Source organism: Aythya ferina, assembly GCF_964211825.1.
Source record: "Aythya ferina genome assembly, chromosome: 3".
Lineage (NCBI taxonomy): Eukaryota > Metazoa > Chordata > Aves > Anseriformes > Anatidae > Aythya > Aythya ferina.
The window spans coordinates 66,725,720-66,753,178 of record NC_140298.1 but is presented as its reverse complement, the minus strand read 5'-3'; the positions used below and the strand labels follow the sequence as shown (position 1 = coordinate 66,753,178).

Below are 27,459 nucleotides of genomic sequence, written 5' to 3'. Positions count from 1 at the left end.
ATTTTAAAGTACATCACGAAGTGCACCTCTTCCTTTCGACACTGTGTATTCCGATGCTGAAATGTGCATCAGTTCCCACAGCTTCGTAGTTATGAAACCGAAGAAACTTGTAGGTGTCATCTGTCGGAAACCATTTTTTCGTTACAATCTGCGGATTTAATGCCTTTTTTTTTTTTTTCTTCCTATTCATTGTTTGTGCTATTAGAATGAAATCTAAATAAAATTATTCAGATTTTTTTGCCTGATCGCCCGTGGACCACTGCCCTCATCTTCCCCAGTGTCAGCGCCTTGAAGTGTAAATATTCAAATGTGCGTTTAGAGGAAGACGATGGATTAACCTCAAAGTTTCCCTCTCACACGGAAAAATACGGGCACACACATAGAGGGATTCTCTCTTCCAAAACTAGCAGGAAAAATATTCTTTTTCTCTGACTATTCCTTTCTCGGCTTTTTTCATTTTTTATTTTCGGGTGGCGGTGTGTTTTTAATAAACTGAGCTCTTTAAATCATTGGCACAGTGAACCCTTCTTAAAACCGGGTGTGAATTAAGCAGCTCTCGGAGTGCCCGCATCCCGATAGCTCCGTGTCACCTGTTTCACAGTCGCGGTGCCTGCCGCATGGGTCCCTCTGCCCGACCGCGGTGATTTGTCACTACTAAACCCATGCTTAACCCCGTGTCCCGAGGTGTTAGAAGCCAAAAGCGGGTGTGCAGACTCAGAAAAAGCTTTCCCCTAGCCCGTGTCAGCTTGAGCAGCTCTCGGACGTGCGCAGGATCCGGCCCTCCCTTCCCAGCAGGGCCCCATTCTCCGGGGAATGGAGGAGCCGGTTTGGGGGCGAGCCTCGAAATCCCCCTTCCCAGAGGGCTTTCACGCCGGGAACCCGTCGTTTCCAGCAGGGAACGTGAGCCCGGTGGCAGCGAAGGGACAGCCGGTGGCCGGCCGGGGGCTCCGGTGCGAGGAGAGCCCCGCACCCCGAACACCAAAGGAGCAGCAGGCTGAGGGGTGCTCCCCGTGCTTCCCGATGTGTGCTGAGCTGGGAGGAGGTGGGGTTAAACGGCGGAGCCTCCGTGACCCAGAAATGAAAACACTCTGAAATACCAGGCTACCCTTTGGGGATGCCGTTTTGGTTTGTTTTATTAAATGACTTTAAGTGCAGGTCGGAAGGAGATGGCTGAAATAGCAACGTGATCAAGGAGTAGTCGCAATAAAGCTGATAGTTTTAATCACATCTCTGTCTCTTGTTATTTATCCTCGTGTTGTAAACTGATCTATTTTCCTCACCTACTGAATTCGTCCTGAATGCCTTCCACACAAAATACTAAACAGTTGCCTTTGCAAGGTTCCTCTGTGTGTGTGTTGGGGGTGAGGGCACTTCATATAATTAAAAAAAAAAATCTCCAATACAAATCACTTGCCCCTAAAATTGTTGATCAAGACAAACAAGACCCTTATGTTCAAATATTACTGAGCAGCTGTATTTTTACTTCATATATATGAACATGATTTGTGGATACTTACTACCGGTTTGACATGGGGTCACTTCCAGAGTCACCACTGCTCGAGTCCACCTCCCTCATTGCAAAACATAGCCTAAAAGACCACCGCTATTGGAAAAAAAATATCAGACAACTGTCACATTACCTAACTTGGTGAAATCATAACAAAGGCTTCCATTAGAAGTGACATAACATAAGCTGGAAGCGGTTTTCAATTCCACTTACACTTCTTTTGCAGTTCCCCTCTCCTTCTCTGAAATGTCTCACATTCTCGTCATGTTTCGTGGAAGCTTGATTAAAGTCAGGAAATCTGGTTTCGTACCACTCATTCGTTTCCTGAGGGGATATTAAACAGAAGAGGGCAAGCACGAATGCTTATTGTCAGATCTGCGAGAAGATACATACTGTTTTCAGCTATTAGATGAATATGTAAACATGCAGAAAAACACGGGAGTATTGGTGACTATTTTTTGTGTACAACTGAGGGAAAGGGCTAAAGGAAATGTTGTATGTGTTATTCTGGAGGACCTATGAAAAGAAACAGAATGTGCTTCATCCTTCACCCATTTTTATGCTATTTATAACATCTGGATTGGAAGAAGCACTTATTTTGTAAAAAAAAAAAAAAAAAAAAAAAAAAAAAAAAAAAAGAGTCTATCCAACTATCCCATGTATATTTATATCTAGTGATGGACTAGTTAGTATATTCAATATGTTTGTGATGGGTTTTATTAGGGGGGCAGAGAGGAAAGAGATCAGCAAGAGCTGACAGATAATTTCATCTCACAGATAGGATGAAGTATAATTTTACCTGCAGGTTCTTGGCTGCGATTTTTTTCATCCTACATCTGACTGTCCCTCAGAGCAGCAGCCAGGTCCAGGGCTGAGCAGGAGACATCAGCACACAGAGCAGCACTGCACATCTGTTTCATGAAATCTTCGTTTTCCTGCATTGACAGAAACACACAGAGAGGACATGGTAAATAATGTGATGCTCGGCACACCTCCTGGAAGAGAAAGGCTGCAAAGCAATGTCAAGGGAAAAATCACTGCCCTGCCTGCCCCTTGCGATGCCCCTGCCCAGGAATGCACCTCCTGGCTGGGCCTCCAGGGAGATGGAGCCACAGCAGCATCTGCATCCTCCAAGAAACACGGAGAGCCGTACACGTCTGTCAATCGCCCCCACACCACGTAACATGGCCCCATGGCTCCAAAGCAGCCACAGGACTCCTAGCTGACAGTGGGCATCCCCAGCACGCCCCAGTCAAGAGGAGCCCTCACCCCTTTGGGGGCAGGACTGGGAAGGACCCCCCTAAAGCACTGGAAGCCCCCTGGGTGCCACACTGAAGGAGGCTCTCCAGCACAGCAGGGTGTCTCTTTGTAGGGCAGCAGAAGGGTGGCTGAAGGGGTAAATGGGTATCCCAGGGGGGGTTTGCGGCTCTCTGGGTCTGTGGGGCAGGATCCTCCATAGCACCGTGCCGGCGTGCTGTGAAATGGGGTCAAGCAATGCAAGGTTTGTCCTACAGAGAAAAGGAAAGTCTGGGAGAAGGGCTGGCATGACCCTGCAGTGCCAAGTACTCCTGTTCTTGCAGTGCTATATAGCCCCTCCAGAGCCAGGTGCAGGGCAAGCAGAGCTGTCCCCTATGCCCTGGGTGAAGTGTAGCAGCAATATTTATCATAGCTATCCTAAGTCTCCCACCCAGTCCCTACTATTTATTTCCTGCAACACTGCAGCATGCAGAAGCACAAATCACCAGCATGAGGTAGCAAAACACAGGTATCGAAGCAGAGTGAGTAAAAGGCAACCGGGCAGGTAGAGAAGAATGGTGAAACAGAGATCCTTGCTTGACATGATAAGCAGTAGCATGAGATCCACTGCAACTCTGGTTCTCTATTGTGCTGAGCGAAGCGATAACACTCTTTTGTGCAGTGGCTTATCTCTCTGTGCTGTCTCCTGGGTGCTGCGCTAGCAGGGTGTGATGCAAATGGGGGAGGCAAGGGGGGCTGCGATCAAAAGGTGCATACTGGCAATCTGGTTCCCCTCATTGTAGCTGTGACACTGAAATAGTGGAATAAGGAATTTCTCCTTTGCATTTGCATGTGCTCAGCAGGTTCTTCAATGTCTGGATGTTTTTTCTGAGAACGATGTCAGGTCAGAGAGCCTCCACAGAAATCCCACAGAACTCAACCTTCAGCTTTCACCATGTCTCCTTGCTCTGCAAAGAGAAGGTTTGCAAATTCTTACTTCCCTTCCTCACCCCTCACCTCACATTCCTACATATTATTAATGTATCAAACCCGGACTCTCTAACAAGTCAAGAAGTGTGTCTCCTTCCCCAGTGAAGCCCAGAATTTGGAAACACCACTGTCTCCATCTTCTTTCATGCATCTTCTTCACTTCATAGCTCTTTATACAACTCTAGCATCTTAGCTATCCCATCAGTAGCAGCAGATCACTGCACAGTGCTGTAGGACTGGACCTGAAATGCCTTTCAGGGGTACTTGGTCAGTCTGAGGACAACCAGTAGGTGCTTCTCACAGTTCCTGCTACTCAGTTCTTGGTTTACTGCTCCCAGTACCCAGCCCCTGACAGTTCCAATGTAATGCTCAGACAAAGCGTGCTGCTGGGGCAGAAAGGGCATTCACGGAGCATCTCTACTGTGACAGAATGAAGACAGCATTCAGATTCCTCTACACAAACAGATGCGGGTTTTATATATGTATTTGTATATACATCTATGTACCTCCAGGCTCATCTTTGCTTAACACGATGCCAAATAGAAACATATATACACATATACATATATATATTAATTTTCCAAAAATACACAAAACTGCATTTATTATGTTCTCAATGAAAATGTAGAAAGCTCCTAGGTTCTCTTGATTGAAGCCGTTTCCTGATGATAGGTGATGGTGCTGTGGGTTACCTTGCAGCAATGTTTACCCATGGCTCTGCAAACAGTTGCTCAGATCAGGTTCCTGAAGCTGAAGGAGATGTTTGAGGTGGTGAATGAAGATGGAGTGAGCAAGCTAACTATGAGGAGAATCCTTTGGGTGTGTGGACAGCCAAGGCATGCTTACATTTTTGAACAAATAAGTTCTGTCAAACCACACAAAAATAGTCTTCATGTGCTGACAGGTCTTTACAGCCATTAGCACCAAACACAGTCTTCCCAGCAGGACAAGCCAGGAGTTACTCCACCTTGCTGAGGCTCTGTCATATTGGTGCCTCTTGCTGCCACCATGACTGATGGTGGAAGCTCTCATGAGTTTTGTGGGCATGGGGACAACCCCTCCGCTGGGGGGTCACGGTGGTTTGAGAAGGCCATGGGGGTTCTCCCATGGTCTCCCATGGCTGCTTCCAGCTGCTGTCTGTCTGTCTTGTGTGCAAGCATCTTTCCCCCTTGCACCCACACTCAGCCCTAACACTTGGGCTTGGGGGAGGAATGAGTACATGCGCTCAGGTGTGTATGGCAGCGTGGGCATACGTGTGTATTGGGTGAGGGAGGAAATAACACCCAAAATACTGGATCTAGGTTCTGCCACATTAGGGTTCCCATTAGGGGTGACTAGGTCAGCTTTCATTTTGCAGATTCAGAAAGCAGGTATATTGCAAATACATTGGGGTGCAACATTACATCTCGTGAAATGAAGAGGTCCCTTTTACTGCGTCCACATTGCCTCCTGGGGCACCTGCCCCACATGCCAGGCCCTGAGGGCACCCACAGCCTTGTCCTTGTCCCTGTCAGGAGGTGAAAGGAAACAGTGTGAAAGGGAAGGGACAAAGGACTTGGGGCCTGATCCTTACAATGAAGTTGTCCCAGAGCCTTTCCCAGATGAGGAGAACCCAGCTCATAGCCGAGCTCTGAGGCCATGGGGACAGACGGGACATGGGGGCATATTACTTCTTTATTATTTTATTACTTCTTTATTGATCACCAAACACAACAGCTTCAGCGCTCTCCCAGCACCCACCCCCCGTTCCCGGGCACGGCGCGGGACGGGGGCAGCGCGCTGCGGGCCGAGGGGCGCCCCGGGGCTCGGGACCGCTCCCTCCGCTCCGCTCCCGGAGCTCGGCGGGGGACGGCCCGGCCCTGCCCGGCCCTTCCCGGCCTCGCTCGGCCCCGCCGGGCGGAACTTGCGAGCGGGGGGAACGCTTCGCAGCGCCGCGTGTTGCCGCCCGGCGGCGGCGGCGGCGACGGGCACGGGGCGGTGGCGGCGGCGGCCGCCTCCTTCCTGGGGCCGGCGGCGGTGGAGGCGGCGGGGCCGGGGCTGGGGCCGGGGCTGGGGCAGCGCGGGGCCGGGCGCCTCCCCACGGCTCCTCATGGCCGGCAACTTCTGGCAGAGCTCGCACTAGTGGGTGCCGCGGGTCGGGGGCGCCTCCTCCATTCATTGCCGGGACCGGGGCTTCGTGGGGGGGGGTTATGGGGTCTGGGGGGGCCCGGGGCGCCCTGAGGGTGCGGTGGTTTTGTCCTCAGGGGGAGGTGGGTTTGTCCCGGGCGGTGTTTGTGTTGCTGTGGGTGTTGGGCTGTGTCGCCGTGTCTCGCAGTGAGCACCCTGAGGTTTGGTTTGCCTGGAGGCTGCTACCCCTTTGGTGCTGAGGCACAGTCTGTGCAGGAGACGCTCGGTGTAGTGTTCATAAAGGCTTATTGAAAGTGTTTTCCCTCCCTCTAGTTTACAATGGATTTTGGATAAGCAAGATCTACTGAAGGAACGCCAAAAAGACTTGAAGTTTCTGACTGAAGAAGAATATTGGAAGCTACAGATATTTTTTACTAATGGTAAAATTGTTTTTATTTTCGTTTCTGCCGTGTGCTTATATGTTATCTGCCATGTCTAAATGCCACTTTTCATTTAGAGAGTGTGGGTTTCTTTATTGTTTTACATATATTTCCCCAGCACGCTTTAACAAAGAGCTGGACCGTTGACAAAGCTGTTCAGGCAGTTGTACTAACTTAATTTTAGAAGAACTTGAAGTCAAAGTGGCTACATACATAATGTTTGAACCTGTGGTAGGACAAAACATGGTACGTTTTCTTATTTTCAAGAGGTTCTTACCAAAAAAAGCAGAAGGAAAGGGAAGCAAGCAGAAACTGCTCAACTAGTATATTAAAGGCTCAGCGACAAGCAGTAATACTGTGCTCCTTGAGCTTTTGGTGGGTTCTGAGGATGTGGTGAGTATTTTAGCTGATGTGAGCTGTCCTCTTAAACAACACGGTCTAAAAGCTTGTTACCAGTGTTTGGTTATGTTCTTTGAAACCCACACCACAGCCCGTGTCTTGCCTTGCGACCAGTTCCCAGCAGTGGGTGGCTGGCAGATTGCGCAAAGTTGTCTACAGCCTGTTCTCCCAAAGAGTTTAGGGCTTGTCTGTGAGGTTATCTAAGACTTGATCCTGCAAAGCATTTAAACAAATGAATGCTGCGTTGGATCATATCAGATTACATAGGCACTTAAACTCTTTCCTGTGCAATTGTTCAGTATTTAAAAAGAAAAAGGCTCCCTAAGAGGAGGATGTTGCAAAGCAGTAATTTGTTTGCAGGCAGCTATTTAAATATTTTACATAGCAGTCCTTTAAAGTAACGCTTATTTTTTCATCTATCTGGTCAGACATGTTTGAGACAGAAAAGTGAAGTGACTTTGTCAAGGCCACTGCAGGATGTTTTGTCTGTACTAGAACTGTAACTGAAAGATACTTATGATAACGTCTCTCTTAGGTTAGCTGTTTTAAATTGAGTATGCTGCAAATCTGATTGCTGTTGACACACCTGTGTATGCTTATACAGGAACAGCAAGTCAAGCTAGCAATGATGTATCTGTTTGATAAGTTCATAAAACTCCTTGAGGTTAAAACAAAGTGTCATAGCTTCCTAGTGCAAAAAGAAAAATTGGGATGCTGATATTTTTAAAACTATTTCTGTGTTAATTTTCACTAGTATTAATTATGAAACAGGCCTCTTATGTTTCATTTTAACATTTTTCTGGAGTAAACAAAGGTTTACAAAGTAGATAAGTTGGATTCAGTTTGTGGTTCTCAGGGTCTTTTTTTTTTTTCTTTGGCATTCCTTTCCTGCCCTGAAGGAAGGGTTCAAGACCTATGGTAGCTGGAGAATGGCTCTGCTGCTGTCTCCTCTGCATGTGTGTGAACACAGCAGGCCCTGTAGGGAAGAGTGGTGCTGGAGCAACATCTTTTCTGTGGTAATGAAAGGCACCTGCATGGAGAAAACAGTCCGGGGCTGCTCTGTACTGGTGAGAGCTCATACAGCGTTTGCTGCATTGGAGCCCTCAATATGTGTTGTATCTCTTCACCTGCCTCTGAATCAGGGGCTCTGCTTTGGATGTATAGAGCTTCTTCCATGCCCTACATTGTCTGGGCATGGCTATGAGCAATGGTATGAGTTGTAGTGTTCAAGATTTCTTCCCCATGAGATGGTCAGTTGTTCCCCAAAGCAACTGGAAAGTTACCCAGAGAGAGGCAGTTTCCTGCTGCTTCCCTATTTGGAAACAATTGCTGTAGATTGGCAAGTGATAGTGTGGCCGTTAAAACTGTCAAGAGGGAAAACTATAATCTTCTACAATAGTTCAGAAAAGAGAGATTAATGTCCACTTCTGTCTTTGTATCACTGAGGTTTTAATTGAGTCTTTGGTTGAAAAGCATATTAATCAATTTCTCTTTCTGGTTTAGTGCAGAAGCTGTGAAGTTTGTGTCATAGGACACTCAAGACATTTGGATTTGGAACAACATTTTTTTTTTTTTTTTTACTTAAAACAAAACAAAAAAACACAGCAACCTGAAACTACTTATTTTGTAAACATAAGGGAATAAATAACCCAACAGCTCCTTTAAAAATATTTCAAAAATGAATTGCGAGTATTGGAATTTTTCCCAGCATATAAAAGCTTCCATTTCATTAAGTCTCTCTAGGCTTTTGTCCATTTTATTTCCCTAAACCTCACTTGATTTTTCTCTGACAGCAGATGGCCTATCTGCTCCTGAAAATCCCATGGGAGTGAGAAACATATTTGGAAAATTCTGTTTCGCTTGATATTTGGATTTTTCTGACACCTTAATATTAGGACAGCTTTTTAGCCCCATCATCAAATCAAAGAGAAAAAAATCTTTCAAACCCCCCAAGATACACTGATAGATATTTTAATGCTTGTGCAGGCACTCTGTTCTGGACTTGACCTCCTTTCTGGCAGTGTTGCCTGTGAGTCCTACAGTTACTGGCAAGCTGGTCCCAATTTGGCATTCTTTATCTTTAGGAAAAGAGTGATATGACATAGAAAGGGACTTAACAAGGCTTTCAGTAATCATAGTGGGTGACAAATTAGTTACTTTTCTGTGTTTAAAAAAAAAAAAAACAAAACCCTATGTTGTCAGTCATCAGTGTTGGTCAGGATGACTTTCTCCTACGTTGATTTGTTTTCCAGCCAGCTTTGTGTTTGCATGTTTTTAAAATGTTCATTAAAAGGGAGTGCGGTGTGTACCCTGGCTATTCCCAAGGAGGAGGGGATGGGAAAGAAGCTGGACCTTTAGAAATTCTTGTATACTTAAGTGGAGATTAAGTATTTAGCAGTTACTGGTAATAGAATTCTTTGCTTTTCACATCGATGGCTGCTGCCTTGGTATTGCTGTATATACACTTAAGTGTATATACACTTTTATTTATATATATATAAAAGTGTGTGTGTGTGTATATATATACATAAATGTATACTTATAGTTACATGTATATTAAATGATCATTTTGGACATTCCAGATGAGGGAGGAAAATAAGAAGGAGTCTTAACACAGCCAACCGAGCCTTGCTCAGGATAATGGCTGTGAAGAAGTATGGGAAAAATACCAAATAACAACCTTATGTTTCACTCTGTCACTCTGTATATCCAACCCCTGCTCTTAATCCCAGCTTGATGCATCTAATGTGCTTGGCACCTTTCCTTTGCCTGGGAGGCCAAACAAGAGCTACCTGCACAGATGACACCAGGGTTGTTTCTTGGCCAACTGGCAGAGGACCACTGTGATGGAGCAGCTGACTGCATCCTCTGGTCTCCCACCCCCTCTCCCTGGACTAAATATGTCGTTTCTTTAACACCTGCTGCCTCTGCCAAATTTAATGACCATGTTTGTGTTGGCAGCTTTAGTTGTTTGAAAAAAAACACATCCATTTTGCATGGCCCAGAAAAGCCATAGAGTTAGATTTCAAGCATTTGGGTTTCTTTTGCTATAAAATGGAAAACCCAAACTTGACCCTTTGAGATTTGTGTTGTGATCTTCCTAAAGGTCATGCTCACTTTGTACGTGATGAAGTCAAGTAACCATCCCCTCTTTTAAGGTGCCCGCAAGCCTCAAGATGCAGCAGCACTTCTTCACCTCCAGGTCTGTAGGTTTACAGCAACGTGTTTTCTCCCTGGAGTGGTGTATCTGAACTGAAGGAGAAGGCTCCTTAGAGTCCCCAGCACTAGCTGTGTTTTGAGATCCTTTGCTATTCGGTGTCAAATTGTTGTAAAAACTCAATTCAAGCTTCTGTTCATTTTATTTTATTTCTTTAAGTTATCCAGGCTTTAGGTGAACATCTTAAATTAAGACAACAAGTTATTGCCACTGCTACAGTCTACTTCAAGAGATTCTATGCCAGGTAGGACTGTTTATTATGATGGTACAAGAATAAAACATTTGTTAGGCACATTTTGGCACCCTTTTAAATTCTGTATTAAAAACAGTGCCACTGTTGTTTTCTGGATGGTGTAAAGCTTTTATGCTAATAAAAGTTAACTTTTAAGCTCTGCTTTTCAAAAGGAAGTGTGGTGCTCTTAATAGATTAATCGTTCTACGTGTGTGAAACAACATATTATAATTTTGTTATAACATTTCAGATATTCCCTAAAAAGTATAGATCCAGTATTAATGGCTCCTACGTGTGTGTTTTTGGCATCCAAAGTAGAGGTATGAAGTATTATAATTTTTTAATGTAAAATTATGTGATGTATAAGAGTGAAAAAACGTTTAGGACTTAATTTTTTTTTTTTGTCATTCCTCATGCTTTGTGGGTTGAAACTTTTTTTTTGTATGGATTTCTATAGCAGTTCAGGAAAAGGAGACAGAAGCCCTTCAATCATATTATTTAGTATTTGATCTTTCTCAATTTTATCTGAATTACTAACACTGAAGGGCCTCTGAAGATTTTAAAGAATGTTTTGAGTATTTTAAATGTCTGTTTACATATTTACACGGACTATACCTTAAATTGTTTAGTTTTGCTTGAGTGTCTCCTTTCTGATGTGTTTTTCCTTATTTGTTTACTCAAAGTTTAAAAAAGAATTAGATACTTTTTCCTAATTATCTTTTTAATTGAAAGCATGTTGTAGCTCATATGCAATCTTTGGGAAGGAACTGACTTGTTAGGGTAATGGTAAGAAGGCCTCAATCCTCCACCGTTAGAAAGTCCACTTTAAAGGTGGCCAAAAGTTAGTATCAGCTAGACCCTGTTCTTCCTTTTCTGTAATGGAAGATGTTTTTCAGGAGTTTGAGAAGTGTCTGCGTGATAGGACAAAAAAGAGCAAGTCTATGATACGTTAGCATTCGTGAATTTCATGAGAGGAACTTAAATACGTAGAAATAGTCCTACTGAACTGATGTTCATATGTGATGCTGCAGTCTGTACAAATACTGTGATACCTTCCAGTGTTTGGAAGAGATAAAGGAAAGGAGAAAGACACAGAATATTGGAGAACGTTTGTTTTTTTTTTTTTTAACCAGCCTGTTAATTAAGCCTTTAAGAAAAGTGCAATGCAGACATTATGTATATATAGAGATTTACCTTGCATTTTAGAGTAAGTACAAGAAGATAAGTGTAGGCTTCCTTAGGCTAAGGCTTCTGCAGATTCAGAGGCCAGCTGTAGAGGTAATGATTCTGCTGTGCACATCTCTGAAAGAAAACTTTAAATAGATTTTTTTTTTTTTTTTTGGCTTGCTGAGACCCTCTGTGGAGAAGCTAAGGTTTCATAGAAATGTAATCAAAAAGGTAGAAAACGACAGGTTTATAAAAATGATTTTCTCTCAACGTGGGATGGGAAAAAAGGCACATGTTATAGATGCTCCCTTGTCTATTTTATATGTAGGACGTTACTAAACTAATCTTCAGGTACTGTGGCTTTAGTACCTTTTATAAATGTTTATTTTTCCTCATTCTTCGTAACTCAAACAACAAAGTAATAAATGGAAAAAACCTCTTTAAGTAAGATCATGTAATTTACACTGTTAACCTTTAAAAAGAAAAAAGGGGAAGAATGAGAAAGGGGTGGGGGAAAATATAGTACTGCATAAAGAAGGCCATTATTTTCACTTGATAACAATGTGAATAAGTGGTATTTCTGGTGGTTCACCTCATTTACCATTCTTTTTCTTCAGGAGTTTGGTGTTGTTTCAAATACAAGATTGATCTCTGCTGCTACTTCTGTATGTAAGTATTAGTGATTTTCATTGTACTGAGTTTATTAAGTCATGGGTGGTTACATGTTGACTGCAAGGAGCCAGTTAAAGCTATTTAGCATAAATAACTTCTGGTTTTAAATATGGAATCAGAAGGCTCCTTTCTTTATTAGTTTTGGTTGCTTCTGGTTGGAGCTTGTGACGAGCATAAATAAAAACAAAATAATAAAATTAAACTACTTCTTAGCAGTCTCAAGTAGTAAATTGATTTCTGAACTGCTTAAAGATAGAATTGGAAACCTACGTCTTTATAACGGGTATGTTTCCATGGAAATACCTCTTTGCAGAATTTTTACTAGACTCCACACCTTCTAACACTTTAAATCCTTTTTAACCATCATAAAATCAGTTTTAGTACATGATACTTATTTCTAAGTGTACATTTTAAAACCTAAATATTGTTCACAAAGTTAAAATGCAATAAAATCATACTGTAGTTACTTCATTTTCGGTCTTTCCCACCTGCCTTGTATTTCCCAGTTCCTGTAACTTGCATCTCATCCATCGAGTTCTTAAAGTGATGGCTTTCCTAACTAAATGCAATAATTTGACCCAGAAGGTCCAGCTGCTCTCAGTAGGCTGTTTGTCACTGTGCTCTTCAAAATGTAGGTCAGTGCTTTCAAAATCACTCTTAGCTGCTGAGGGGACAGGTGACTGGCTGCATCTGTAGCTTCCGCATGCATTAAGTGGATCAGTCCATGGGGCTGGCTGTATGACAATTCCACCACCAGGAACTGAAACACATCTTCAGTGCCAGCTTGACCAAGACCAGTACTGGATTTAGCAATGAAAATGCTATTTTTACAGTGGAAGGATCTCAAAGCACAAATCTGTGTGGCTGTTTCAGTACACGAATTAGAAGCTTAGATGGATTTTGGCAAATCTGCAGCAGTCGATTTTGCTTTGACTTCTACTCTTCAGCCGTGCTATTTCTGAAAATCCCAAGGCTTGGAATCCCACAGAAGATTACCCTCGTCGTTCTTCCTTCAGAGGTAGAAATCCCTGTGTGCCCCAAGGATGGAAGTGGGGACAAAAAACAATGGGTTTTCTCCTAGCATTTATGTGTCTTTTAATCTACCTGGTCTCCCTGTACTTGAGATGCTTTATCAGCACACATCCATTTTTTTGGAGGTCTCAATTCAAAAGGAGAAAAAAGATGAGATGTGACAAGTAAAAGGAAAATAGCAGTACAAACTGACTAGCATAGTAGTGGTCAGATTGTTTTTAGGTAGAAAAGTTGGAAATGGTACCACGGGCTTCCTCTGTAAGGAAAATACTTCAGATTGGTTTCTTGCAAACTCTTCAAAAGCTTTTCTATGCATTTCCACGGGTGACTAAAAGGACAATTCCATGTGGTTGTCTCCAGCGTGTTTTCTGGAAACAAATGTTTTGTTTCCATGCTTTCCCCTCAATTTGTTTTTTTACTATGCATTTCTTTAGTTTGCATGCTTCTCAAGAAGAATATCTTATGCATTCTTCTCTGTCTTGAAATAATTAAAATTTCCAACCAGCAGCCTAACCTTACTGTCCTAGAGCAAGTATTTTAGCAAAGTCCACCACAGGTCTAAATGTTGAATGCTTTTTATCCAAGTGAGTTGCATATGGATTTTCCAGCAGTAGTATTAGTTCATAATTGACTGTCTGCCGTTAACATCCTGTAAGTGCACGGTACTGCAAATGTTTGATGTTACCTGTTTTTCTTTGGAGAATGGGGACTTAAAATAGTTTTTGCACATTTCACTTGTAGAAATCTCAAATCCACATCTTCAAGGATATTTAAGTTTTCTTTGCTCGGCAATTTAATTTCAGATCACTCTTTTGCTGCTTAACGTAATTCTTAATGGTGCACTGAATACCTGTTCTCCTTGTAAAATGCACAAGGATAATTAAGTATCTATATCAGGGATCATCATAAACTAGAAAAGTGAAGATGTATTTGAATGTTCTCTTGAAGACAAGAGCATCTTGGATTGTATCATGTGTCTAAGTAGATGCTTTTAAGTGCGAAAACTCAAGGAGAGAAACACCTTTGAAAAATCTGATAATCTAGTCCCTTGGACATATATTTGCATTGTGGTGAATTGACTTCTTGCTTTTAATTTGAGCCTTGTTTTTGCATATCCAACATCTTTACAAGTATGTGTGTACAAGATCTCTTGGCTGGGCTCCTTCCCACCCAGATTTCCCATCTTGCTTTCCCAAGTCTTCATTATATGATTTAAAATGTTTCATGCTGAAGGATCAAGTCTATCTAAAAAATCCATGACAATTCCATTTGGGTTTAGTCTTGGGAGTGAGATCCTAAAACGGTCTCTAGATTGGAGTGACATGGGTAGGTAGGCAGCTCTGCGAATGATAACTTGCAGGAAGTTAGGTACCCACCCATACGGCTAGAGTCCAGAAGATTTAATTGTGCCCAGAGCATTAGACAAGTGTCTGGCTAAGTACTTGGGGAAAAAGTGGGTTTGAGGTGTATTTCTCTTGCCCTTTCAGGATCTTAAATCTTACAACTTAACTTTTCTCTTTTAAAACCAAACATTTTCATGCTGCAAGCAGTTTTGCTGCCAGCTGGATTCAAAGGGCACTGTGTAGATTAATTAGTACAATGACAAATTAGTAAAAGTATTAATTGCATCACTTTTAACACAATGGTTTCTTTTTACTGTAGTGAAAACTAGGTTTTCGTATGCCTTTCCGAAGGAGTTTCCTTATAGGATGAACCATGTAAGTATTCTCTACAAACTATAACTTAATCAAAATAAATTAAAAGGCAAGTAATTGTTAGGAGGAAATGCTATCCTTTTAAATTCTAGGAAGGAAATATTTTCACGCTGGTATGTCAGGTAACTCATAATCTAACCAAAATTAATTATTAGAATAGGTAATTTAAAGACTAATAAATATTGTATAGCCTCCTTTCCTTAAATGTGTGAAAGGAATGCTATAAAGAGAAGTAAAGTGACTGAGTGACTAAAATACCAATTTTTATGTGGTATGATAATAAGAGATTTAACTTTTTTTAATCATCTTGTTTACAAATATGTTGCTCCAGGGAAGATAAATAGTTCTTGCACCTGGGGTGCTTCGAAGCGCACACGTAAGAGCAGTTGGCCTACAGTTTTATTCTTGCCTATAAAATGTAATGGCTTTTGAAAAATAATTTTTATTTATTAATTAAAATTTAAATTTACTAGTGGTTTTCAAGGCATTCTCAGTTTCAATGCTAAGGAATTTTGTAGACTATTTCTTGAAACCGGTATTGCTATATGCTCTAGTATTTTCAAAGTAAATGCATCTAACTGTTCTTTAGGTTGACTATGACAAGTGCTACTTTTTTGTGATTTTGCTTTTTGCCAAATTATATATCAGAATATAAAATATCTGTAAAACAGCAGTGCAATTTTATCACAAGCACTTAAGATAAAGTCAAATGAAAATATATTTTGGAGTACTTTTCCTGTAGCATAAAGAGTTGAGTCTTTATTTCGATATGATCAATCTGTTACTTTCTCTATGGAAAAAGAGAGTCTTTCTTAAATAGCTACAATTGTACAGAATATTTCATATGTAATTAAATATGAAAGTACATGAAAAGGTGATTTGCCATGTTAGTTGCATGCTGAAAAAGCTCTAATTCTAGGCAAGGACTTCTGTATTTCTTTTAAGTGCTTATAAACTGGGAACAATTTTCTGCTTTCTTCTTAAAACAGATCTCAGATGAGTACTGCCAATAAAGTAGTCTTTGATAGTAAACTTGATCCAAATGGTTCAAAGGCATTGCTATTATGATTGGGGTTCATTTATAATGGTGGTAAGGCAATGCCCGATAGTAGTATGGTTTTTGCTTGGTTTTGTAGTTTCCTATGAAATGCAGTCAGGAGTGTTGAAAATACATGTGTTGAGAATTCCTGTGCATTTGTGTTATTCAGCTGGATGCTATTAATTCATTCTGCTGTCTGAAACATGCTACTGTTTAATTGTGATGTTACTTTCTTGCAGATACTAGAATGTGAATTCTATCTCTTAGAATTAATGGTAGGTGAGGTTTTCTGTTTTTACTGCCACCTCAGTTTACTCTTTATGTATTTAAAATGTTTTGAATTTTGTGCTATGGAATATGTATTGTGCTGTCGTCTTTTTTTTTCACACCGATTTTAGTATGAAGTTCATGTAGATCTATCATGTACATTTTCAGCAGCATGCCATAATTAGTGTGCTGTCATCTGGGCTGAGTGAGGGCGTTCTCAACAGTTTGTTGAGCAATGCAAACTTCAATGCAGAAATAATGCAGATTGTGGGAGCAGTGGGGACGGGGCGCATGTATATCTCTGTGTCTGGAGCACTACTGGGAAGAGTAAACCCTAAGGTCTTTTTCCAGGGCTCTGTTTGTTTGTTTTTAAAGAGAGGTAACAGTACGTTACAAAATCCTAAAATGGAGAGTAGGATATTGGTGTCTTTACTTGCTCAGATGAATGACCAGTCAAGAACATAGAGTTGTATTCCTGCTGTGTTGAATGTCTACTGATTTTGTAACCTCTTTTTAGATATCCTGCTTAGATTTAGATATCCTGCTTAGGTTTAGATACCCCTGGTATACATGGCAGGAGCTCTTGTGTTTTGTATATTGGAGTTTTACCACAAGTAACTGCATTTACAGAAAGTTACATTTTGGCAATTAACTTATTTTTCCAGTATGCTATGCATTATATAGTATCTGTAATAACTGTCTCTCAGTGCTCAGCTTTTCCCTGTAATATCCATGCAGTTGACTTCTTTCAGTGAGTTATTCCTTGTTGTATACATCAACCTGGGCCTGGAAAAGAGAGATTTCAGGGCTCTGTATTTTTTTCCTCTTTCCAAACCAGTGTCAATTATTTTGGCATGCTTTCCATGTATGGTATTTAGTGACAGACTGTTTTCTGGCAGCATTTCTTATTTCCAAGTGGGAATTACGGGTTTGTAAGCAAATGAGGTTTCACTGTGCTGCAGATGTGGCTTTCTGTGTCTCTTGGGGAAAAGACATTGACAGACTGGCAACCATGCTATATAATGGTATTCTAGAGAGAGCAGTGCCCTCATTATAGCAGGGTTAGGTGTCATAATGCTACTTCAAAAAATCAGTAATTGATTTGTGAATCAAATGCTTCTAATGCGAGCTGACAACATGCTCTGCGTTGTAATCTAACTTTTATCCCACTGATATTTTTCCTAGGACTGCTGTTTGATAGTGTATCATCCATATAGACCTTTGCTCCAATATGTGCAAGATATGGGCCAAGAAGACATGCTGCTACCTCTTGCATGGTAATGCAGACACTGATTAATAATAGTGCCTCCTTTCAGCAAGAAAACAAGTGTTTAACAGTTATGCCTCAGAGGTGGTTAAGCAGGCTTAATATTACAGAGTACCCTATTTAATTTACGCAGGTATATGTTACTGGATTAAATTATTGTCCTTGTTGTCTCTTAACTCTCTCTAATGGTATTAAATTGAAATGGTCTAGTTTTTTTATTATTAGACTAGATCTAACAGCACAGTTTTTTATGCTTTTGAATGATGACTATGAGTAGACAACTTCTCTTTCTGCTAACATCTGCTTTTGGTAGAAGTAGTAAGTTGTTTCTCAACTAGGTTAAGCAGAACTCCTTAAATACTTTGTTTCTCAAATACAGATAGTCGATAAAAAATACTGCCTTTATGTTTGCCTTAACTTGCTTATTTGTGAAATGGGAATAATTATTTTATGGTATAGGTGAACACCCTCTGCAGAATGATATTTGTGATGCTATAACATACTGCTTCCAAATAAACTTCTGCTGTGACTACAAGGAAAACAATTAGTCTTTATTAGATTTCTACAAGGGGAGAGATCTCAGCTGCTCTATTTTGCCCTGCGGACTTACTGTTCCTACAATTTGGGAAATGGACGAAACATTTTAAAACTGATAAGTTTATGAATCTCATAGTCTAAAGGTGAATTTTTGCTCTGTTTTGCATAGGAGGATAGTGAATGACACATATAGAACTGATCTTTGTCTGCTGTACCCTCCTTTCATGATAGCTCTAGGTAAGTAACACAAGCAATATACCCGTCTTGTTTAAATGGATGCCTTCTGTACACTGTCCCATAACAAGTATTCGTTAGAATGCCCTCATAAGCTTCACCAGTCTGTGTTTCATACAGTAGTGACAGTATAGTCTTGCAATTTAGAAACTCTTGAAGAAAAATTGGATAATTAATCCAGAGTGTTCTCTGTTGAAAACTGGATGAGGTTGTTTGCAAAGGAAATGAAGAACGCTGAACTCCATAGTATTTTGCCTGACATACGATGTTTCTAAATGTATTTAGAGTGGATTTTTGTTCTATATCCATGTCACCTGATCTTTGCAGCTTGCCTACATGTGGCCTGTGTTGTCCAGCAGAAGGATGCAAGGCAATGGTTTGCTGAGCTATCCGTGGATATGGAAAAGGTACTCTTTTTACCTCCTGCCACCTGTTAGGGACTGACCAGATATGTTAGCCTTGGTTATAAACCTGTCTTGCATACGTGTGATACTGACTTGAACTTCATTCAGCGATCACGTTACGCACTGTTGAAATTAGGTAGGAGAGAAAAGAGGTCAGGCCATTCGGTTATCACCCTGCCCTGAAAGCCAAGACTAAAATGCTGCATAATGACAAAGTGCTGCTGCTGGTGACATTTCTCAGACTGAAATATAAAACCAATATCCCATGCTTTTTTTTTTCCAGAAAAAAAGATTTCGTAGTTTTTATCATTCAACCTTCAATGATACTCTAATTTTAAAATTCTAATGTGTGTAATTTTCTGATTCACCTTTCAGCATCTTGCCTACATGTAGTTCTTAATTGCTCCCTATTGATGGATATATAAAACATTCTTGACACTTCCAGGATGACAAGGACTATGACTTCAGTCAATGTTAAACAAGGGCAAGCCAAGATAATTCAGATGATTTTCCTGCTACTGCAAATTCCGTGTCAAATAATCCACTTCATAAATTTATTAGACTTTTAGGTGCAGGCAGTTACGCTGATACCAGTAATATTCTTCAACTTAACTAGTTCCTTTTGTCTTCAGTTGACTTCCTGAGTGCATTTATCCCTCTGTAACCTTTGTTTAGCTCAGGCAAGCAAGCTATACTCATACTCATTCCCCTTATCACAACGTGTCATTCTGCACATCTTTTTCAGTCTGAGTTTACATTTTTTGAATCTGAGTGCCCCAAATGGAATAGAGTATTTCAGATGAGGACCCTCTGTGCCCTCAGTATTATACTTGATCCCACTGATGATATCCTGGAATTGTATTTGTATTCCAGAATGCATCTTCAAATTTAAGCAGTGTGGATGCTATGCTGAATCAAGATCTCTGAATTACACTGTCATGCCGGCAAAAGCAGAGTGATAATAGATTGGCAGCACAGGAGAAACTACCTATATTTGACAGATGAGGTTACATAAGCTTGCTGTTGAACATGTTTGAATGTTTAAATGTCACTGTCCTCATACCAGTGATACAATCTAAGCTTGATTTTATTTATATTTATTTTTTAACATTAACACACCATGGACCTGTTAGCTAAGAGGTCTGAGTTTAACTGTAACTTTTCTTTCAATGATAGATAGTGATCTAGCATTTAATTGAACTCCATGAATTAGAAAGAAGAAAGTCTACTCTGTTAATTTAGTGAATGGTGAAACAAATCATGAACCAAATATCCACCTTTTGCGTAGAATATCGCATTAGAAATTTAGTAGGAAATTACTATAGCTGAGGTGCAGTAGATAGAAAGCTTCCACACTGGTAGAGAATATTTATGCTTCTGGAAACAGAATATGAAAACTCAGTGATTCGTATTTTAAAGTATTTAGATACTTCTTTGCTCTATTTTTAGAAGTAAGGAACTTAGACCAATGTTGTTGCTTTTTTTTTATTTACGCTGTGCCTCTGATGCATATAGAACACTGATGGTCATTAGATTCTTAATTGGTAATCTGTGTTTATCCAGCTTCAGTCATGCTGCCAGGTGTCCGTAGTTTCCCAGTGGCATGAAGTATAAGCTGTAGCAGTAAAAACAAATTAAAAAAAAAAAATGTTCAGTTCTTGGGGCAGGAGAAGTGGTCAATACAGTGGGAGGAAAATGGAATGGGAGGGAGGGAGTGAAAGCATTGAGGCTTCCATTCACAGTTAAACCAAAAACTATTTACAGAAATGGTTGATTGCCAGACTGGGTTATACATGAGACGGACCTATTTCTGGTATGAAATTTGCATTTCTTAATTTAAGTCTGGGGCATAGTTAATTAACTGCACATTTAAAGTGACTGTGATAAATACAAAGTCGCTATTGTGTCTGACCTTAAAATCTGTTTTCTTTCAAATCAGATTTTAGAAATAATCAGGGTTATTCTGAAACTGTATGAGCAGTGGAAGAACTTTGATGAGAGGAAAGAGATGGCTTCTATTCTTAGTAAAATGCCTAAACCAAAACCACCTCCAAACAGGTACTGTACTTCCACGTACTGCACTTAATGTATCTTTCATACAGGAAATCTGAACTACTATCTTAAGCATGCTCAAATGTTTAATTTGAGGTATAGTGTATGCTTTTACAATGCAGCCCTTTCTGTTACAAGTACACAGTCAGTTCAAGAGCTAGAATATAACAGCAGAATATTTGTTGTTTTACGGAAAGCAGTAACGTAATTACAGTGTGATCAATACAGCCTAGCAGATGAAGGAAACAGCATTGTGAGGCCCAGTGGAGGGGCCTGATTCTTTGGAATAGCGCCTGTTTGCTGCCAGAGTTAATTACTGTGATTAACTATCACTATTAGGAATCTGCACGTGCAAATTCCTGTGCATGAGCTTACATAATATGACCTGTAAAATGTTGATTTTGGAGGTAAATTCAGTGTATTTGAATAGTAATTTCAATACGTTCTGATACAGCTAGCTGCTGAAGTTATTTATGCATGCTTAGAATAATATTTGCATTTTTAGTGAGGCTGCACGGAATATCTTACTCTATTTGCATATGTCTATATTTTCCTTCAAAAGGCCTTCAGAATACTGTATTTTTTCATTTGAAAAAGGCAAAAATGCAATATGATACTTCTTTTTTGAAGACTTTTTTTCCCCTTTTCTGTCTTCCTAACAGTGAAGGAGAACAGGGTCCAAATGGTAGCCAGAACTCTAGTTACAGTCAATCTTAAGACATTCCAAAGAATTTCTTCATGGACCACTTTGACTCAAGACATCCTGGGATCTTTCCTGTGTTCATGAAATGGACAGAAGGTTTTAGTAACATCTTTACAAAGAACTTGAAGAGTAACTAGCTTGTTTGTGTCAAGCATTTTGAAAGCTTTTTCTTTAAAACTGTATCATTTTCTCTGACGCTGGAGTAAACGTACTAAGATTTCTCAGTGTAAGGAATCAAATTTTAAACCAAGCTGCAAAAAGATTAACACTATCCACTCAAAACAAATAGTTCATTACTGGTTTTGTTTGCTTTGAGAAAATTGTAGCTTGCCTTTAAAGTGAACTTGTATTTTTAAGGAGGCAGTAACCTTGAAACCTAAGTGTAACTATATTAATGACCTGTGTTGTCTTCATTTTGTTGGTGACTGAAGGAAGATAGTGCACTGTATGTTAAACCTATCCATTACCTAGAGTTTTTTTTTTTTATTTTTTAAATGAATCTGGATTCTGTAACAAGTGAAACAGCAGTCCTTCAGAAACAAAGCCTGGAAGAGTCTGCAGAGAATGTTGTTAGAATTCTAATGAAAACTGCAGGAAATAAATTCAGTTCCTTTTGGGGGTTAGAAAAATACTTGTTTTATTCAGTAGATGTGTCTGGATGTTTTTGCCTTGAAGCCTAGTAGCCCAGCTTACCAGAAAAGTGCAATATGTATAGTGATTCTGCAGTTTTCTTAAACATTTCAAGTGTTAGGAATTAAAAAACAAAAACCACCAACATACTTTTTTTTTTTTGCAAGTAAACGTACTGTATAGTACAATTAGAATATTTTACAAACAAATACAAATCTGGGTATGATTGCTATTTTTTATTGTGGATTTTTTTTGTACAAAAGATATACACTGTTAGTCTGCCTTCACTGTTAGTGTGAATTTATGTGGCTCATTATAGAGGTTATTTAAGAGGATCAAGCTTTTGGTGAACTTCATACTGGCTAATTTTAATTGTGATTTTAGGAGCAACTCTTTAGGATAACTGAAACGGGATTCCTTGGTTAACTGTGTGCTGGAGAAAATGTAATCCTTTCAAACCGAAGGCCATATCCTGTGTTCCTTACTCAGGCAGATATCCCACTGAAGTCAGGAATTGGCCTACATCAAATGTCATGATTTTTAGGTAACTTTGTTTCTAAATAATTTCTGTACAACTTCATTTTGAATGAGAATGCCGACTTGCCCAAGTATAAAGATTGAACAATAAAATAAAGTGAAGTACCATTGTTGTCTAGCTTCTCTTTTCCTGAAGCAACGCGTTTCACTGGTTTAAAATATTGGAGTTCTTGAAAACCCTAGCTCTGTGATGTGTCTTGGTTCAAAAAACAGATCCCTTAAAACAAAACAAAACAAACAAAAACTGAACAACATACAGGTTTTGTAAATAAACAACATCCTGGTTTTGTAGATAATGTCCCTCTGTAATTGGCTGGTCATTCACTGATATATAACTGAAGTGTATTTGTATGTTTACTGTGATGTTGAAGGAAAGCTGTAAAAACATGATGCTGACATGAACAAATTTAATTTCCCCCCTTTTAGACATACCTGTCACACAGAAATGTGACTGGCTTAAATTTTTAAACCCAGTCAGTGACAGCGTCATAGGGTAACTAGTTAAAGAACACGCGAATTTCTCTAGGCAAAAAGCATCTATGCGTGGGCTTGAGTTTGTAAGACAGAACCACTCTTTAAAAGATCCAAACCCACCGACGCATGCGAAGCTTGAAGGAAGTATCAAGCACCCTCACTTTAAATGAGAATAACCTGGGTATGGTATCACTACATGATTGTCCCGTTTTATGCTTTTCCTCAGATGCTTGTTACTGGTTGCTGCAAAACAGGAAACGATGAATGAGACGTCATGGTGTGACCCGATGTAACCGTTGTTAATGTTTTGTTGACAGTGTACTTTCAGATGTTTCCAACAAACCCAGCTGTAGTAACAAAACATGATTAAGTTTAGTTGAATAGCTCTCCCTGCTTTGTTCATCTGTATGCTGAAGTCTGGTGGTAAGGTCAATATAGGTAGGCACGATTAATTACACACTTTGCTTAATGTTTTCAGTGTATCTCAAATTTTCCATTAAACCTGGCCCTAATGATTTAGATCAAAAGGCAGCACTAGTCCTACTGAGGCCTGGCAAGACTCAGCCAACAGTGGGCTTCAGTTTCATCTTTGATTATGTGTCTGCAGCACTGTGAAATTGATAGTCTAGGTCATGTTGAACAGGCAAAACTAAAAGATTGTAGGATTTGGCCAAAGCCAACAAATGTGGTGGCATCTGTTACTCCTCCCAATCCTATCTGAAAAAGATGTTTCAGAGTAAGGTACCAGGAATTGCAGGGTAATTGACCACAACAAAGTAACGCCCGCACAACCTGACATTTTAGTTTCATCTTACTTTTATTATTTATCACTTAAACTAAACCAATATTTTGGAAATTATACTTAATTCTGTCTCTTTACATAAGTGGTTTGTTTGTTTTAATGGATTGGAAATAAGATACTGACTTTTTAGCAGTCTTACTGCACTGATACTTCAAAGAAAAGTGTGTTACTCTCTACTACGACAGCTTTGCTACTGGGTTTCTAATTATTAGAAGACAAGAAAATAACCCTCTCCATAAGACAGGGTAGCACAGTTAATGGTTGTCTGTACCATGTACAGGTGCTCTCCTCTAGGAACAAATTGCATAATTTATTGGAAATAAAATTCTAACAATTAGTTATTTTTCTTGTGTTACCTAAGCTTGGTGGGGTATATTTTTGATGTCCCTTGCTGTCCATGCAGAGTGGCCTGTCAGAATAAAAAAAACCTCTATGATAAATTGCTGCAATACCCACGAGAGCAGAATCAGAAATTTTAATTCCCTTTTCAAGACATCCTGCCTAGTCCTGGATTTTTGTGTTACAAGCTAAGCTTTCTAGAGGGCAGAGCAATTTAGCTTTGACAACTCTTTCAACCTGCTAACAGCATTTAAAAAAAAATTCCTTAGAATTATGACTATGCAAATTTATAGGTGTGGATAGGGTGGGTTTGTTTTTCTTTTCATGTTTAAGACAGAGAAATTAATGTACACAGAAGGAAGGGAGTTAAGTAACTTCTCTGACACCTCAGATGTTCCAGCTTATCCTCATAATAATAACTTCAAGTATAGGCAAGTTCTCACTTGATGTGACCTACTGAGGGAACTGAGCCAGCTGACTGCTGTTGCATGTTGTACGCAGAAGCAGACTGGTGTATATAAATGGATATTCTCTTCAAATAGGAATCACACAACATCTTGAACAGCAAGTATTCTAACATCAGGGCACTTTCTCTTTGTATTTTGTGACCGGTACAGGAGTTTTGGCCTTGCAATCACATAGTACAAACCTAAAACTTTTCTTCTCCATTTATAGTCTTGCTAACAGCAAATATTTTAACATCATAGCTATACATGAAGAATAATAAATCTGTGCTTAGGACAGTTACCCCAATTCCATTAGAACAGTTAAACTACAGTTATTCTAAACAAACTATCCAACACAGTTATTTGGAAAGGATAACTTTATGTGTATTATCATCATTTGTTTAAACAGTCATAAAGCAGGTCATACAAAATTCTTTTCACATACTTCTAGCACCATCATAGCACAAATTAAAGGTCAAACAAATTTAACATCTATTCATGTCATAGTACTTAAAGATAATTTTAACCAAATCATTAATGTGTATTACTATTTAAAGGTAAATGCCCATTTACACAGGAAAACAGAAGAGGACTGTATTCTGAAAGTGGAATGCAGGCAGTGCTAAAATCTACAAAGCATTCTGAAGGTAGGGCAGGGATGGAGGTAGTCATCTTCACTTTTTCTCTGGATGTTCACGTTTTGCCCATTCCTCAAAGCCACCAGGATAGTGTTGAACTCTGAAAGTTTGCAGAAGAGAGAATGTTAATGAAGACTCTTCCTCAGAAAGGTATGTAAAAGGACACAAAAAAGAAAAAATAGAGAAAAAAGCATATAGAAATTCTCTGAAATCAAATACACTAGTACATTGTGCAACCAGCCAGAGAGAGTACAAGGAATGTCAAACACTGTCTGCATCCAAGTGGTGTATTCTGTAATCCATTTCTTCCAAATGACACAATGCTGGAGATCAAATACCAAGCAAGTAGTAACAGACAGAAACAGTTTGCTGCCTTTTTTTCCAAGGTAAAAAAAAAAAGAAACAACTCAGTGTAGTGAGAGATTTGCATGACATTATGCCCAATACTTCAGATGTTACGAAGATCTTTAATTCCTTGCACGCTTACATGCTACATAGGCCTGACATATGACTGTGAAAAACTGGCCTCGAAAAAACAAAACCCACCATGAAAAACAATACTGACTCCTTCAATATGACAAATGGGTGATAAAGTATATTTTGCACTTATTTAAAACAATATGTTTATAAAACAAGGGCACAGTCCCCTACTTTTGACTAGAATTGGCAGGGATATTCCGATTCTTGATTTGCAGTTTAGTAAAAACCTATTTCTGAAATTCTACCCACAGTCTTCAATTCAGCAAAGCACCTTCTGTCATGGGCATAACAATTCTACCAACCCAATGCTGCTCTTGCTTTCGTGCTATCAATCTTGTTGTCTTTTTAGCTAGTCCCTTCAATATTTTATACCTAGCAAACAATGCACTGCTTTACTGAAAGCAAAGGCTTATTTTATCATTGGTGAACTGTACAGGTGAAACTGCAGTTCTACACACAGTGTGGTTTCATAAACTATTTAATATAATTTAAGATTGTACTTCTACAAAAATGAGCCTCTTCTACCTTTCCAATCATCATCCTGCACGTCAGAACTAGCGTTTATGAAGCTGTACAAGCAACATCTTGGCAAGGGAGACATAAGAGGTTGAAGAACCCTTCAGCATCAGCGTGGTCTTGCAGCATATGGCATCACCTGCAGCATATAAGCAGAGTTGCTGTGTGGTCGCTTTACAGGACATCTCACTTTCCCATAACACCAGACGGCATCTTTCAAGGTTCAGTGGAGACATAAGGAGGTACTGTTTATAAGTTGTCTAACTCTAATATTAATCTCTTTGTTCATATTCCACATTAAAGATTTTATCCATACCCGTAAGAAGCTCAGAGAGAGTTCTAGTTTACTTACTGGGGGAACTTGTATTAATTCCACCCTTACACATGGAAGCCACACACTTACCTGCTGAAACCCAAGGACGTGGCAAAATTCAGTGCTTGTTTACTTCTTGATCCTGCGAAGCAGGAGAAAACCACATGGTCTGACTTGGCAGGCATCTTCTGATTGTACAGCTCCCTGAAATCGGTTGGGTTCATTTGCAGAGCTTCCACTAATTCGTTCACTGTGAAATAAATAAATAAATAAATAAATGCTCACATGTAAGTTTACATTTAAAGGTTTCAAATTCCTCTGGGAAGAAAGAAAAGGAAGTTTAGTCTCCCAAGGTACTGGATGCCGTTTAGCACAGCTCCTCCTTGCAAGACACCACCCCTTGTCCACAGACGGGACCACCACCACCCGGACATGAGCAAACATTGCTGGGTAGCATCACAAACAGCTTACGCGGTATGTTGATGGAGGCCGGGATCTTCCCGTCTCTGTCAACCTCCCACCTCTCCCGCACATCTATGTGGACAACGCTGGATTTTTTCAGCTCTTTCAGCTCCTCGTAGGACACGCCGCGCTCCGCCTCGGCGCAGAGGCGGCGGGAGCTGCCACCGACCGCCCTGGGCTCTGCAAGAGAGGCGCAGCCCGTGAGCCCCGCGCTCCCTTCCTCCCCTACGGAAGGCCACCGCCGGGAACAAAGCTCCCCCGGGGTCTCCCCGGTATCCCCCCGCCTCACCGGGCACCGCCGGCCGCCCCCAGCGGCTGCCGCTGGCCGCCCGCAGGGCCCACAGGGCCCGGTGCCCGCACCAGCCGCCCGCCGCCATCCGCCCGCCCCCCGCACGCAAAATGGCGGCGGCGCGGCCCTGCCCCGCCTTGGGGCGCCCTGTCCGGGGGAACCCCGCCGTGCCCGGCCCAGCCCTGTCAGAGCCAGCTCTGGGACCTCGTCCCCAGCTCCAAGGGCTCCTGGTGGGTTGCAGCCGTGGTTCCAGAGAGGATAAATGGGGCCTTTCGATGTGCTTTACATTCCCTCGACGTGCTTTCAGCCTCTACGTA

At 40.6% G+C, this 27,459-nt stretch overlaps 2 protein-coding genes across 5 annotated transcripts; one reads left to right on the top strand and one right to left on the bottom strand.

The window, feature by feature from the left end:
* The first annotated feature begins 5,742 nt into the window (after nt 1-5,742).
* Nucleotides 5,743-25,146, top strand: CCNC (cyclin C). 3 transcript variants are annotated; one of them, XM_084514545.1, is made up of 12 exons: nt 5,743-5,854; nt 6,173-6,279; nt 10,055-10,139; nt 10,378-10,447; nt 11,912-11,963; nt 14,661-14,716; nt 15,992-16,027; nt 17,205-17,296; nt 17,993-18,060; nt 18,385-18,464; nt 20,401-20,519; nt 21,176-25,146. In XM_084514545.1, exons 1-12 carry the CDS (start codon nt 5,823-5,825, stop codon nt 21,228-21,230), a joined length of 852 nt encoding a protein of 283 aa, XP_084370671.1. In that variant the 5' UTR covers nt 5,743-5,822; the 3' UTR covers nt 21,231-25,146. The 3 variants fall into 3 exon arrangements, with proteins under 3 accessions (XP_084370671.1, XP_084370669.1, XP_084370670.1); XM_084514543.1 differs by having other exon boundaries at nt 5,840-5,854; nt 10,063-10,139; XM_084514544.1 differs by lacking the exons at nt 5,743-5,854; nt 10,055-10,139.
* Nucleotides 24,804-27,254, bottom strand: TSTD1 (thiosulfate sulfurtransferase like domain containing 1). Of its 2 annotated transcripts, XR_014691438.1 has the most exons (5): nt 27,143-27,254; nt 26,863-27,033; nt 26,482-26,641; nt 26,088-26,217; nt 24,804-25,182 (listed from the first exon to the last, which is right to left on the bottom strand). XR_014691438.1 is itself a non-coding variant. In XM_084514546.1 (4 exons), exons 1-4 carry the CDS (start codon nt 27,228-27,230, stop codon nt 25,119-25,121), a joined length of 483 nt encoding a protein of 160 aa, XP_084370672.1. In that variant the 5' UTR covers nt 27,231-27,253; the 3' UTR covers nt 24,804-25,118. The 2 variants fall into 2 exon arrangements, 1 of the variants encoding a protein (XP_084370672.1); XM_084514546.1 differs by lacking the exon at nt 26,088-26,217 and having other exon boundaries at nt 27,143-27,253.
* Nucleotides 27,255-27,459: the final 205 nt, after the last annotated feature.

What these genes read in the sequence shown, in the direction of transcription:
- TSTD1 (XM_084514546.1), bottom strand. Translation starts at nt 27,230, where the DNA reads ATGGCGGCGGGCGGCTGGTGCGGGCACCGGGCCCTGTGGGCCCTGCGG. An exon ending in GGGGCGGCCGGCGGTGCCCG is followed by an intron (nt 27,034 to 27,142) that starts GTGAGGCGGGGG and finishes CCTCTCTTGCAG; the next exon opens with AGCCCAGGGCGGTCGGTGGC. An exon ending in ACGTCCTTGGGTTTCAGCAG is followed by an intron (nt 25,183 to 26,481) that starts GTAAGTGTGTGG and finishes GCAAACTTTCAG; the next exon opens with AGTTCAACACTATCCTGGTG.
- CCNC (XM_084514545.1), top strand. Translation starts at nt 5,823, where the DNA reads ATGGCCGGCAACTTCTGGCAGAGCTCGCACTA. An exon ending in CTCTGCTGCTACTTCTGTAT is followed by an intron (nt 11,964 to 14,660) that starts GTAAGTATTAGT and finishes TTTTTACTGTAG; the next exon opens with TGAAAACTAGGTTTTCGTAT. An exon ending in TATCCGTGGATATGGAAAAG is followed by an intron (nt 18,465 to 20,400) that starts GTACTCTTTTTA and finishes CTTTCAAATCAG; the next exon opens with ATTTTAGAAATAATCAGGGT.